The sequence below is a fragment of the Lutra lutra genome, chromosome 4 (genome assembly GCF_902655055.1).
Source record: "Lutra lutra chromosome 4, mLutLut1.2, whole genome shotgun sequence".
NCBI lineage: Eukaryota > Metazoa > Chordata > Mammalia > Carnivora > Mustelidae > Lutra > Lutra lutra.
The window spans coordinates 4,642,872-4,657,770 of record NC_062281.1 but is presented as its reverse complement, the minus strand read 5'-3'; the positions used below and the strand labels follow the sequence as shown (position 1 = coordinate 4,657,770).

Here is a 14,899-nt window from a genome sequence, read left to right as displayed (position 1 = left end):
ACCATCATCACCATCATCTCTATCATCATCACCATCATCTCCATCACCATGATCACCATCATCATCACCATCATTGCCATCATCTCTATCATCATCATCACCATCATCTCCATCATCTCTATCACCATGATCGTCATCATCGTCACCATCATCACCATCATCTCTATCACTGCGATCACCATCATCATCACCATCATCACCATCACCACTATCACCACCATCACCTCTGTCAACATGATCACCATGATCACCGCCACATCACCATCATCACTGCTGTCGTTATTGTGGTTAAGACACTCATGATAGGAAACCTATCAAAAATATTTTTCACAGACTAACCTTGAAAGTAACATTCAAATGTTCCAATCTCTCTAAACTGTCACCTATTTTAGCTCTGCATTTACTGAGGCAACAAATGTACTTCAGCAAAATGTTATTAAACACAAAACATGTCAGTTCCTTTAAAAGAATGCATTATGCAGTCAAATAAGTCTTTCACAGTAAGTCAATCTTGGCTCTCGCTCCAGGCCTGTCACCTCTTGTTTCTGCATCCTTGAGCAGATCATGTCCCCTCTTTGCTCTGGGTTTATTCATCCAGTAAATGAAGGACGCCAGGGGCAGTTCAGTGTATGAGAGTTAATCCAGAGGCAGAGCCCCACAATTCAGCCCCTGAAACATGGGGTCCAGCCCTCTCCCCATCCACACTGCTGTGCCATGTCAGCAGTTAACTGGGCACTGTGATCACCTGTAACCTTCCCTGGCCGCCTCCATGAGCTGTGCTGGGGGCCTCAGGTGAACTAATGCCTGTGAAATGCCAAAGGCCAGTGTGCAGAGGAGAGAAAAAGGTTCAGAGGGGAAGAGCATTTGTTCCAACATTTTTACATGTAATTAGTTCTACTGCTTTTCGATCTATAAAGCCAGCACACTGCCTGCAGGCCGTATTATAATCTCAATGAAAAGAAGTGACATAGAGTAGCAGCACACTGCTTCTCTGACATTTAGGACAATTGCCTTAAAAGTAAATGGCTTCTTTTCAAATCCCAGTCCCCAGTCTGGGCTTAGGGTGGCTTCCACCTTCAACTCCTAGCAGTGAAAATGTCAGGAGCTCAAGGATCTCCACAGTTGTCCTGTCTCCTTCTCTGTGGCAGTGAAGGATCAAAGCAAACACAGCCGCCCCCAACCCTGACTCACTTCCTTCCCGAAGCGAGGGCTGACATTTACCAAGCCTCTGCTCCTCTAGGCACATTGCCAGGCCTTTCCACATGAGATCCCAATCCATGTATTCTTTTGTTTATATACTGACCTGACACAAAAAATATTTAACATGCCTGTGTTATTTAATTTAGCCCGTAAGACTCCTCTATGAGGTGGAGGTTCTGACCAGAGTGTAGAGTTAAAAAAACCTGAAGACCAGAGAGGTGAAGTCACTCACCCCAGGTCACACAGCTAATAAAAAAGCAAGATTTGGAGTCTAATCCAGATATATATGTATTCAAACTGTCTCTTCCTGCCCAAGTTATGTTTCTGGCTGTTTTCCTAGTCATAATGCCTTGTCCCACTGGTTTCATAATGTCAAGAGCATAGCCTTTATAGCCTGGAAGTCTAATGAGCTGCTCCAGGAAGCTTTCTAAGCAATGAAACAACAACATCCCTGCCCGCCCAGAGTTTATATTTGGGGGAGAGTACTAGTTCATCACTTTACTAGCTCCATTCTCCTAAATGATGTCCATTCAGAATGCTTGTCAGGGCTTAAATCTCTTTCCCATGAAAAGAAGGGAAGAGAATCTCTCCCCAAACCTTTTTTCTTAGAGCATTTACTTTAGAAAACTTGTCACCATTGGTTCTCTGCTTCTTCGAAATGTATGCAAATCTTTCTAAAAGCTAACTAAGTCCTGCCAGATCCAGGACTCAGAAAAATCTCTCTCAAGGACCTGGCATCCATCCCTTTGAAATGTAATCAATCATCAAGGAAGAGAGCGACCCCCATCTCCTGTCTCTGGGGAGAAAGGGAGCCCAAGGGAAAAGCAGGCTCTTTGCTCCAAATTGCAGAACTATTTCCTGTCATAAAGATGTGAGTTCATTTTCCTTTTTATAAAGCTAATGAACTAACACAGGTGATCCCCTAACTCCCAGGTCCACTTGGGATGAGCACGCCTGACAATGGTGCTGTCAAGTCCTCTGACTGCAGGACCAGTTCCTGTTTATCTTGAGGACTTGTTTGCAGCGGGTGTAGCTGCCTGGCTACAGAAGACAGTAAGATTTCAGCCTGCAGTCTCTCAGCGGACGGCCTGTGATGCACGTCACACTCTGGCTTAATGCTGACTCAGTAACAGGGGCTGTCTTCCTTCTCTTCCACCTTCCTGGAGAGGTTCTCCTGGGTCGGGAGAAGATTTTCTTCAGTGTTTAATTGTGTTTTCTCAATACCATCATGTGCAAAGCGCACAATGTAACAATTACTTAGAGGTTGTGTTCCTACCGGGGGCTGCTCGAAGGATGCTGGTTTCTGTGAATCCACCAGAAAGGTACAAACTGTGGAGGGCAGGGCCTAAACTGCAGTTAACAAGTCTCTGCTGCTGGCAGAGTTAAGTCCTGTCCCTGAATTTTTGTGTGCTATTTCACTGCCTGGAAAGCTATTCCCCAAGGATGGCTGACAAATCCTTGCCTCACTTTCCAATGCAACTAAAATCCTACCACTTCCAGGTGACTTTCACAGGTGACCCCTTGCCCCATGGCATTATTTTCCTTAAAGCCATTTACTCTTCTCCCAACCATTTGCTGCAAATGCTCTTCATTCAGAGAAACAATTATGAGGAACACTTGCAGGTAGATGTACCCAGCTGGTTCCACGCCTGGCGCTTCGTAAATGTTTCCTTGTTCAATCCTCACATCCTTTGTGAGATAGACCATATGGCTCTTCTTTTACAGGTGAGGGACCCAAGGTTCAGAGAAGTCAAATAAATGGCCCAAGTCCTATAATTAGTAAGTGAAATGCACTCGGCTACTAAGCGGCAGAGCCAGATGGGGAAACACTCACTGACCTCCATAGCCCAGCCTGTGCCCACCCATCACAATCACCCCTAGCCCCAGTCTGACTTTTATACAAAACACCAGCTTGAAGGTCTTTCTTCTCCAACACAACATCAGGCCCTGGAAGGCATGGCCCATATCTGACCTACCTCTACAGGACTCAGAAGGGAACTTTGAAAGGGGTGCTTGGTGAGAATCCTTCAGGATTGAGGCAGCTCTGGGTGAAAGAGACCTATACTCTTGAAGAGAGCATAAACCATATGGCACTGGGGTACCTTCTGGGCAGGAACGGATTCGAGAGTCTCTTCTGGAGTTCTAATAGTAGCAAAGGAGGTCTTATCCATCGCCCCCAGAATTGTCCAGAAACTCCAAGTGGGGGCTTCGGTCATCTAGTGACTGCAGTCCTTACAGTTCCCATTATCTGACTGGTGGGCACATGAAGGGGAAGAAACCCAAATGCTGTTCGTGGAGGAGAGAATAGTCAGCATTTCCTACTGGGAGAGGGTTTTACAATGGACTCTGCAGAAAAGCATGTTCCCAGGGTCTTCACTCTGATTATCATCTCGTTCCTCCTTCCTCCTCCGCATGGATCATAATCATAACAGCAGCCACTACCTCCACACCCCATCCCTGAAAGTCAGTGTTTCAGGCAGTTTGAAAGCTCTACAGTGAAGCTGTAATCGATCGTGGCATTAACCTCCCCAGACCCAGCCACCAGTCAGAGCAGCTGCAAATCTGCAAGATCCATTTTGGGAAAGCTGATCTCCCAGATGCAGGATCACAATCACAACCAAACAAGCCAACAAAGGCCCTTGGAGATGCAGGGGACCAGTGAGCACTGCAGCCTCTAGCTAGGAAAGTGAGAGAACAATAACCATAAGTGCTTGGCCACTGGTAGCATTTTCAGTGTACAAATTCATCTTCAAGTCCGCAGGTCTAGCTGAGATCTTGTTTGATAAGCAAGGCTCAACAGAAAATGAAACAGTCCTCCCGTCTGTTTTCTGGCGAGTGGTGTGGGATGAATAAAGAACATAGTAAGGGGCTTGGATTTGAAGGCAAGCCTGTGAGTGCTCAGACTTTTAACTCCTCCGTGACTCAGTCCCCAACAAGAGGTGGTGGTCCTGGGAAGCCCCCCCCCCCCAGCTGTCCGTGGTGCTGATGCTGGTTCTCCTATTACTAGGAGTTTTGACCGCATACTAACTGGGGTGGCACACTACAGCATACTACAGCATCTACAGCATACTACAGTTGGGCCAGCAGGGGTCCCCTCTGGTGTATCACCCAAGAGTTTGGCAGTATTGGCTTTTAACCTTGCTAAGCCTTAGCTTCCTTGTCTGTAAAGTGGGATAATACCCGTAGCTCCTAGAATCATGCTGACCATTACAACAGGTGATACTGGAAAGCCCGTAACCTGGCCCTTGGCCCTTAGAACAATGGGTAAACAGCCCGCTGTAACTGCCTAGGGGCTCATGATGTAAGGTGGACCCCAAGTCCTGCCAACTTCTCAAGGTCACCTGTAGACTCCCAAATGGAGACAGCTAGAACCCTATCAGCTACTGCACTAATTTCCTTGCTGTTTTCTGGATGGAAGCTTTCTTTGGCTCTCTCTGAATATGCAAAAGAACAAACCCTCCCTGGAAGCAAATTATAAAGGAACAAAGGCAGAGCCATTGTCTCAAGACACCAGCACTTCAAGTGGGATTGGGCTGATAAAGAAAACAATCCCTACTTAGTGGAGGGAACTCCTTATCTGTTTAATTGATTTGCTTTTGTTTCTCTGAATAAAAGCCATTCCTCAGCAGAGGCAAAGCCCAGCCCCCACAAATTGACAGCAAAGGTTGCTTAAGGATCCCCCGAAACTGGCTGCCCACAGAATCCGCTTACCCCAGCTGATGACCCCAGAAAGGGAGGGCAAAGCACGGTAAACAGCGCAGGCAATACTAAGCTTTACGGGTGTCTCTTAACCCAACACCGATGGGGAAAATCTCTTGTTCCATCTGCACTGAGACCTGACATCTACAGTTCCTGAAATAGGAGCCCTGGGTATGTCAACACCCTGTAAGACTTCACAGAGTCTATGGGCCACAAACACTAGATGTCTCAGCCGGCCAGGCAGGCTGGGATGTCTGGATATTTCCCATCCTGATACCCAATGGCTCCAGTGAGTGCTCTGCTGTTACGCCACAGAATTTCTGTTTGCTTCCTAATACACTAGTAAGAGCTCCAACCCCATTTTCCAGGGCTGACCCTAGGGTAAGTCAAGTGAGTACTTATCTGCGCATAAACACATAAAGGATTCTGGAAACATCAATATCCAAAATAAATAATAGTTCAATGCCGTATTTAAAAAACAAAAATTAATGCCAAATGATCTAAGAGGAACAAAACATAAAACTATAAGTAAATGGGGCTCTGATGGTGCTGGGATTGGGGGTACTGAGGAAGGTGAGCGGTTCAAGTACAGGGCTAGGTCCCATCTTTATTTAAAATTGTGACTTTTTGTTCCTGGGGGCTCAACTGCACTAATTTAAACTTCTTAAAATACAACATTAAAGTCTTATTTATCTTGGTTACTGAAGTGTTGGACTCCCCTTACATGTTATGTCCGGATCCTCACCCCAGTCCCGGCCCTGCTGCTGGCTGGGACCTCAAGGGCTGACAGAGCAGTGGAGGCTAAGGTTGCCCGAGGGCCTGCCATGTGCCAGACCTGGTGGGGGGATCTCCCGTGCAGTTGTTAAGGCCACAGGGAGGGACACAGTGACACACCTGCCCCTGAATGTTGGGGCAGGGCAGCCTTCCTAGCTAACAGCAGCACAGAGGCCCCAAGGCCATCAGGGACAGCACCTGGGGTGCTAATGTGGAGGGAAGGGAAGGGAGGGTGGGGGGTCAGCTCTCCTCCCCTCCTGCCTCCGTGTCAGCACTCACACAGTCCCTTCTGCCTAGAAGTACCTACCATCACCACCAGGAGCCCAACCACCATAGCCCAGACACCTGTTTCGGCAGCCAGAGCCACCCCTCCTGTTCTGAGGCTGTGACCACAGCTCCTTCTTCCCAGGCGGGTCTTCCTGGCCTGATGAAAACACAGAGCTGCCCCCGCCCAAGGTAGATGGGAGCTTCGTTTCTCCTGTGAGCAACAGTAATGCTCGCCCACCCTGGCACAGCCCGTTCCTAGGAACGTTGTTTATTGAACAACTAGCTCCTTTCATGTATTATGTTGTTCAACTCCAACAAATTTGCGACTCTCACTTTTATTCTTATCCTTCATGGGTGGTGAGATCGAGGCCCAGAGAGGTCAAAGATTTTGCCTCAAGCCACACAGCTCCGAAGCCACTCAGGGCTGGGATTCCAATCCAGAGCCACCTGACCCCAAAGCTCCCCCCTTAACCAGTTATTGCCACCTAGTCCGGACCCTTAGCCCACTTCATTGTTCAGCCACCAAGGCATTTGTAGATGAACAACTGAGCCTCAACAGGTGACCGTTCACAAGGTCACAGAGACATTCAAGGTCATGGTTAGCCCCTGAATGCGGGTATCATGATTTTCAAAGCATCCTTCCTCCACAACGGGCACCACTCTTCCTCTGACGTAGATCAACCAGTGAGATGAGCAGAATGGAGGCACACGGGGTGAATGAGGGCTCACTGACCTGCGGTCCGGCTACTCCTGGAGGCCCTGGGAGGCCCCTGGGCCCAGCGTCTCCCTGGAGCAGGAACAGAAGAAAAACAAGCAAGAATGAGTGTCCAGAGCTCATAGCCAGAGTCCTCGGCAAGCCACGGCCCTCGCACCCCTATTTGCTCATTTCTCATTGAAATGTCCCTATCCCCTCCTCCTCCCTCCAGCACATCTGAGCAAAGGATGCGGGCATGTGGTGCTGCTGAGTGTGACTGTGTGTTCACAGGCACAGCTCACGATTAGTGTGGTGCCCAGTCCCCCAGAGGTCCCCAGGCCTCTGCCTCCTCCCATTTCTACCGAGAGGCAGCACGGGGATCTCGAAGATGACGTATCTCATCGCGGTGATAAGACAAGCTGTCCCCTTTTCTCCTTACCTTTTTCCCTTCTGTGCCTTCTCTCCCTGGCTTTCCTGGGAGACCTTTGTCCCCTTTAAAACCGGGCAGACCAGGGAGGCCCGGGGGGCCAGGAGGGCAGCCGCTGCACACGTCCTGAGAAAGAGACAGAATAAGTAACCATCCCTTGTAAGGAGAAAGGGAAGGTCATGTAGAAGCAGACAGGTGCACCAGGCCGTTATCTGGAGTGTTCGAATCAGACTTGGCATTTTTCTCTCTCTCCATCTGAACTCAGATTTTAGTGCTGACACATCTGGATCGTTTACCTCATGGCTCCCTACCTCTAGCCAGCCCAGACTGCTTGAAGTATTGCTCGCAACAGTGAGGTCAAAAGTGCACCACTATTTGTGAGCATTTAAAAGCATTAACCGGGGGCACCTGGGTGGCTCATTGGGTTGAGCCTCTGCCTTCAGCTCAGGTCATGATCTCAGGGCCCTGGGATCGAGTCCCGAGTCAGGCTCTCTGCTTGGTGGGGAGCCTGCTTCTCCCCCACCCTCTGCTTGGCTGTCTGCCTGCTTGGGGTCTCTCTCTCTCTCTCTCTGTGAAATAAAAATAAATAAGTAAATAAAATCTTAAAAATAAATAAATAAAATAAAAGCGTTCACAGTACAGACTTAAAGCAAACGTTTAGGACTGTTACAAACAACATGTCCTGTTCCTACAGCTGGAGACGAACGCTGGAAGCTGACTTCTCTGTCTCCTGGGTTTGCCTAAGTGGTTGGTGAACAAAGTAGAACAAAGGCAGGAACAGGCACGTGGCCTCGGGATGTTCCGGCTGTCACACACACACCTGATCTGACCACACACGCCTGGCATTATTCTTCGTCCGAAGTAGGTGTTTAAGGAATGCTGCCAGGAAGTGAGACTTGCTCTACTCACTTGAGGAAGGGGAGGGCTGTCCCTGGTGTGATTTTACGGTTCTCTCAGCCCAGGGAACAGGTTTCCTCATTTGTCTGTGTCATCCTAAGACCTTACAGTCTGGAGCCCAGTGTGGACCCAGCAAAACTCACTGGCTTGGCCACACCACTGGCCGTGTCTCATCCCAGGGCCCTGGGGTGCCGCTTCTCTGCAGCCCTCTCTCCCCTCTCCCTGGGATACAGGTTAGATGCAGTAATGCGGAGAAGGCACTTAGATCTCAGACCAGCCCCAGTGCCCTTAGCTAGGATTCTCACTTGGCGCCTGCACTTAGTGACTGTCTCTCAGTGAGAAACCACTTGCGAAGTGTGCACTCTGAGGCTCCGTGCCTTTCTGCTCTGAGACCGCGAGGAGTACTTAGCTTGAAGAGTTTGCGCTTCGATGGTGTCGATTGCACAGAACAAATGCATTCCCCACAGCTTCTGGAATGCTCTGCTGGAGGCATCCGCCCAGGCTGGCGGCAGCTGAGTCCTTCCTACAGGAGGTGATGCTGCGGGCGACTTAGCCATCACCTTGGTCCCTAACTCAGGACAGAAGGGTTTTTCCATCCCAAAGTGGACTCTGAGGGGCTCACCTTCCTTTGACCTGCTTTACTCCTACTCAACCACCAAAAGTCTCTGACACCAGGAAGCCTTCCTGATTGCTTCATGAGACTGGGGGCTGCAACAGATTCCGTCTGCCACAACCGCAGGAGCGTCTGCACTTGCCTCATTGCTGAAGTCGTCCGTGTATGGCTCCATCCCTTCCCCACCAAGCACAAAGGTGTGAGCGCTCAGAAGATGGGGCTAGAGCTGCTTCATCCAATCAGAGCAAAGGGCTTCCCACCGAGCAGGGGTTCGATACGTGAATGAGCTCCCTGACCCAATGGGCCAACCAAATGCCCCACTGAGCCCCTGACCCTTCAGTGTCCGGCACCATCTTCTTTTAATGGGTGGTTTGAGAAGCTGGGTGAATATTTTTTGGAGGCTGGGGAGTGCCACATGTTGGGGTATATAAAGCGAGGGTGAAAGAGGTCAACCAAAGGACAATGGTTTGGGGTGCTGTGTTTGTTTGGAGGAGCAGCAGAGCCGGGAGGAAATCCCCGATTCCTAGACCTTCTCTTGTTCTTAAAACAAGGTGCATCCATGGAACCCTGCCACAGTGCATGGATGATGCGTGGAATGGGGCTAGCCTGGAGGCAGGAACCCCACCCGATGACCTTTTCCTAGAATCGGAGGGCACAGTGGTGATCTTGAAACTATTTTCTATGGAGGGATCCACACTGTAAAGGGGTTATATCAGCATAATAAAGAATCACACTGCCTATTTCTTCCCAATTCCTGGAGGGCTAACACTCAGCCTGGGTCCGTCTTAGTCACAGATTCTGTGTAGGACTGTTCCTTGAATGCGGCCCCTGGGTGGCTCAGTCAGCTAAGCGTCTGCCTTTGGCGCAAGTCATGATCCTGGGATCGAGGCCGACCTCGGGCTCTCTGCTCAAGGGGGAGCCTGTTCCTTCCTCTCCCTGTGCCCCTAACCCACCCTCTGCTTGTGCACTCTCTCACTCTATCTCAAATACATAAATAAATCAAACCAAAAAGACCGTTCCTTAAAGATGAGCCGTAGCAATGCCCAGACCTTCAGTGAGGGTGCCAGATTATAGCTCTGACCCAGTCCCAGAGTCCAAGGAGCACAGGGAGACCAGCCCCCAACCTACAGTCCCACCCATGCTCACTCTGGCCCTCATGCTCCTGGGGTCCCCTGTTCCTCCTGACCCAGGACTACCGCCACATGCCTTGAGATTAGACAGGGTTCTGTTTGCACCCAGACCTCATCAAAGCCCCTGCCCTTGCCCAGGATCATGGTTTCATCCTTCTGAGCCACAGCCCCCTAATCTGTGAATGGAGAACCTCAAGGTCTGGTGAGAAAGAAATGAGATAATGAATGAAAAATGCCGGCCGCCATGCCTGGGCACATGGGGACCGCAGGGTGAATTTAGCTGCTCATCTGCCAGTACGATTTCTGTAAGGTTTCCCTCCCCGAATCTGCTGCCTTGCTCTACCTGCCGATTGGGTGCCCTTAATCATCGATACTGGCTGCTGACTCCCCGACTTAAGGTTGCTGCTCAGGCAAGTCCCGCAATCCCTTTGGGTCCATCTCCTTATCATAGGGTCCTTTTCCTTCCTTAGGGGAGTGTTGCAAAATCTAAATGAAATACACAGGCAGAGCACCTGGTATGTTGCAGGACTCCTTGGAATCTGTGAATGTTGATTCTCCCTGATCTCTGTCCCCCTTCTTTTGCCTGAGATTTTTCATCAAAACTAGCTCGCTCGGCCGGCACTCAGCACGGTGCAGCATACCAAGTGAGCACACCACCCAGCGCCTACCGAAGGGAGGGATGCCACAGTCTTTGCTACGCAGAGAGAGCAGCTCTTGCTTTCCAGGAGCAGAGATAACCCGTGGGGTCATCTTATTAAACCTCTTGCCGGATACCTGAATCCTCACTACAGTCTTCCTCCAAAGGGCCACGCAGCCTACCTCTCAAACCTCTCAGCAACAGGCAAGGAAATCACCACCCACCCACACTTCATCAGGGAGCTGGCAGCCAGGTCTGGCCCACGCAAGATGAAGTCAGGTGACAGAGGGGTCCAGCACAAGGGTCTGCAGTTGCACACACTGGGTCTGGGTCTTGGCTCTGCCACTATCGAGCTCTGTTACCTTGACCACGTGCCTTGCTCAGCTGTGTTCAACATCCTCCCTGTGAAATGCAGACCTCGCAGTGCCCACCTACTGGGCTGTCTGGGGAAGATCAGATGAAATAATATTTATCCAAGGGAGCCAAGTGATGGAGACATCCTGAGGATGACCTCGCTGGGCACAGAGCCAACAGTAGAAGTTCATTTAGCAAGGACTCAGGAGATGAACTTTCTACCCAGGCAGTTTTCCAACTATCAGAATGAAGTATGTGATGCTGTAAAATTCCTTGGAACAGAGATAAATATTCTGTAAAAAAAGATGCCTTCTCAGGAAGGGAGGGACCTGCCACCAGCCACCTGGGCCAGACCAGCAGGTTTCACCCTACATCAGAATGGCAGAGGTTGCCTAGACATCTTGGAGCCATATCAGTAGACTCTGCTGACCTGGGAAACCCACTTGACCCAAGCAAAGCACTGATCCACAGGACCAGCAAGGCTTGGGCACCACCCTGAATGCAGGTGCCCCGTCCCCTCTGGGGCTCCTAGTTACTCCGATGAACACAGTTGCATCCCGCAGCAGGAAAGGAGCATGGATGGGACTAAAGGTCTACCTCAATGCGGCAGCCATGAAGCAGGAGTCTCCACACTCCCGTTATCATTGGCAGAAAGACTGGGACATCTTGAGGTAGAATTCTTTGCTGGGGAAGGACAGCTTCCCAGCTCTTTCTAGGGCAGTGGAATTATGAGAAATGACTGAGACTAATAAAAGCCTCCAATGAACAAGGAATTTAATCGATAGGTAATGATTTTTGGTCATGCCCTTGACTATGAAAAAAGTCTTCTCTTGTCAATTAAAATCAGGAAAGACTTTCTATTACTACTTTAAAAAAAAAAACTAAAATATATAGCTTTCCGCCAAGGCATTTCATTGTGTACAGAGATGAAAAGTCTGGGGCTCCTCTGAAAAGGTTTTCTTTTCCTTTTTGTTTCACTCCCTCCCTCCCAGGCACGAGCTCTGTGGCTTTGACATAACCCAAGTGCTCGTTCGGAACACAGGAAATGAGGAAGGAGCTGATCACACAAATGCCAAGCTTCACCCTAAATTAAGACAAAGACTTGATGCAGAGCCGGCAAAAGCGTCCCTCCCTACTCACTGCGGCAAGACGGTTCCTTCTGAAACACAGACCTTACCCGTCTGTCTTGCTCACAGCCTTTCCAGCCTTCCCTCATTTCAGGCCTGAGGCCCATGGGCGGGGGACCCAGGCACCTCACAGTCCTCGCCCAATCTTGGCAGAGGGACACCCAGCTTCTCAGGGCCTTTAGTGTCCATGGACAAGGTGAACAGGTTCTGAAAACCAGCGAAGTCTGCACCCAGATCTGCTCTCCTTCCTGGCCAAAGGGCCCGGCTGTGACCTTCACTTCCCTGTCCTGTGCCCTTATCCTTTCACCAGGAGGATGTATACCCAAGCTGTTTGACTCTGCCTATGACTGCTTTTTAGAACATAGGACAGCCTTGTGTGGGGTTAAGGGTCAGTCTCTGAAATCAGTGAACACTGGACTGCATTCCCAGAAAGCCACTGATCCCCAGTGCCTCACGGTCCTTACCTGCAAAGCAACAGCGCAGAGAGTACCAACCTCGGAGAGTATGGAAATCAGGTAAGAGATGCACACCAAGCATTTAGCACAGCCCTACACAGAGAACTTTCTAGGAGGATGGAAATGTTCTATATCTGCCTTGTCCACTAAGATAGGCTCTAGCTACATCTGGCCATGATGTACTTGGACTCCAGCTAGTGGGACCAAGGACGTGAATTTTGTATTTACTTGTATTTAATTTTAATTAACTTAAAGCTAAACTGACACTTGTGGCCAGTCTGCTGGATGAGACAGAGGATTTGGCACATCGCAGGGCATGGAGAGTTCTGGACAAATACTGCCGTTAATATCGTCATGGATATTAACACACGGTTGTTCAAACCAAACGCGCCGTAACTTATTGAAATACCCCCCCACACACACCATTTCCAAATGCATGCACACGGACTTCATGCTTTTACCTTAACCAAGAGATTTATGTCCCCGGGCGACAGTAGTGAGGAGGGACCCTGCCAAAGCAAAAACACGTAAATACAGACGTACCCACAGGCATGCACACAGTACCTCCCCCATCCTTGCTCAGACAGCATAAGGCCTTCAAAGTGTAGGGTGGATGCAAACAGCTCTGTCCATGTCCCAAGCCAGGGAGGCACGAGAAGAAGTCACTTCAAAGGCGGCCACCATAGAGGCTGCCAGTTCTACCCATGACTAACTGACATCAGCCCTCCCGGTCCCCAGTCTCCTCCTGTTGGCCCTTTTACCTGGTGGTCTTTTCTCCCTACCCCCCATCAAAACCTGATAGGTCTTGCGGGTACTGTGGAAGGCCAAGGGAAAAACTGTCCTGGATTCCCCAGATGGGTAACAGCTGTTGCTATCAGTCATTCACAATCTAGTATGAATTTGAAGCCACTATTTCAGCTCTTCCAAGTTGAATTGCATTCTAAACCTCACCCGTCATACAGGTTGTAGGTGTCTAACTCTGGGAAAGAGACTTCAGAAATCAGGAGTAATCACAGAGCCTCTAAAGGTATGTAGAAGTCCACAGGTCACCAAATTCACATTCAAACCCATTGAGTTGGAGGGTGCTGTGTTGGGATTATAGCCAGCCTGGAGCCCAAGGTGGAATGCAGGCTGGGTTGACACAGGGGTATAAGAACACATAGCCGGAAGGAAAGGCATAATTAACAGGCAGACGCTGTAGGGAAGAGGGAATTCTCGGGTAGAACTGGAGTAGATTGACAGGGTATTTTGCAAACTTCTAAATTTCGCAGCAAGGAAAGAGTGCCAGAGAATCCATTCTCCAGAGGAAGTGTTAGATTTTCCTCTAGAATATAGGAAGCCTGTGGCCACAAGTGAACGTGCAGGGGCTGATTTCTTCTGATTAAGTTTGCATTTCGGCTTATGAATTATGGATTGACTCTAGCATCTTGGGGATGCTGAAACTAACACAATTTTCCTGGCTTCCAAACCCCCCAGGGCTTCTGCCACACCTTACGGCTAAGCAAAGCCATGCAACCTTGGCATCATGTCAGGAAAACCTCTACAGTGATCACACGTGTGCATTTTCCTGCAGCTTCTGTGCACGGGGCCTCTCATCGGCCCTCTGGGTTAGGACACAAGTGGACCCCCAAGATTGGGGCTGGCAGATTCGATCTGGCGGTGTCTACGGGTGTTAGCCCCGTGGGCGGAGCTCACTCTGCGTTACACCTGCTCCAGCCGAAGCCCAGACCCCCCACCGGCTCTGAGCGAGACCCCCTGGAGGAAGGCCAACCTCTGCAATATTGTTTATTGAAACTTTAATTTAAAAGCAGAAGGAGGTTTTATCCCGAAGCCTGTTCTTCCTTGGGAAGTTAATAACCGTGGAGGATCTGTATTCCTCAAAACGGGCCGCGTTCGAGCTGCTGGCGCTGTATTAGCTGGGATGTCTCTGTGCTGTTCTGGGAGCCTCCTGTGGAGCCCAGAGCAGCCCCACTAGACCACATGGCCGGGAGCACTCACGGAGGCAGAGAGAACCGGGAGGGGACCTTCAGCCACAATGTGGCCTCGGGGAAGAGTTTCATGAATGTGTCATTGTGACCCACTTCCCTAAACATCACAGAGTAGGTGGCATGAGAAGGCACAGGATACACAGAAGGGGTCTGTGGCCGGCAGTGCCTGCGGCGGAAGGAGGGACACCCACTGCTTAGCCGCCTGCCATGCTGGGCCCTGGGGAGCAGCTCACATGGGGCCGATCAGTTCAGGCATGATGGATGGCGGCTGGAAGAACAAAGGGTGGCAAGTGCGGAGGCTGTATGAGCCAGTCCATGCCCTCCCGGGGCCCCTCCCGCCCACCCTCCCAGGTACCGCTCCGCCAGCTGCCAGGGACCCTCGCTGGAAAGGCGGGGGCTGACTCATAGGGAGGCGACAGACTCTTGACTCAAGGTGGGACAGTGCCGTGCTGTTCACAGATCCAGCAGCCCCTTTGGGATCAGTCGAGTCTGCCTTTCTCCAGCCCCCAGACTCTAGGGGCCCAATTCTTAACAGGGATTCCAGCACGGGAATTCTGTGGGAGCAGCACTGGGGAAACCCTCCAGGTCCCGCTCTCTACCCCAAGCAGCAGGGACTGTGGGGGACAGGCTGAAGTCA

The 14,899-nt window shown here is 50.3% G+C and overlaps 1 protein-coding gene across 2 annotated transcripts in view; it reads right to left on the bottom strand.

Moving 5' to 3' along the window:
- Nucleotides 1-14,899, bottom strand: part of COL22A1 (collagen type XXII alpha 1 chain) — a 249,235-nt gene that overhangs the window by 44,268 nt on the left and 190,068 nt on the right. For both annotated transcript variants that reach the window (XM_047727479.1, XM_047727480.1), the window contains exons 44-46: nt 12,736-12,783; nt 7,074-7,187; nt 6,674-6,727 (exon numbers count right to left, since the gene is read on the bottom strand). In XM_047727479.1, coding sequence (XP_047583435.1) covers nt 6,674-6,727; nt 7,074-7,187; nt 12,736-12,783 — 216 coding nt within the window. The remainder of the gene's footprint in view (nt 1-6,673; nt 6,728-7,073; nt 7,188-12,735; nt 12,784-14,899) is intronic.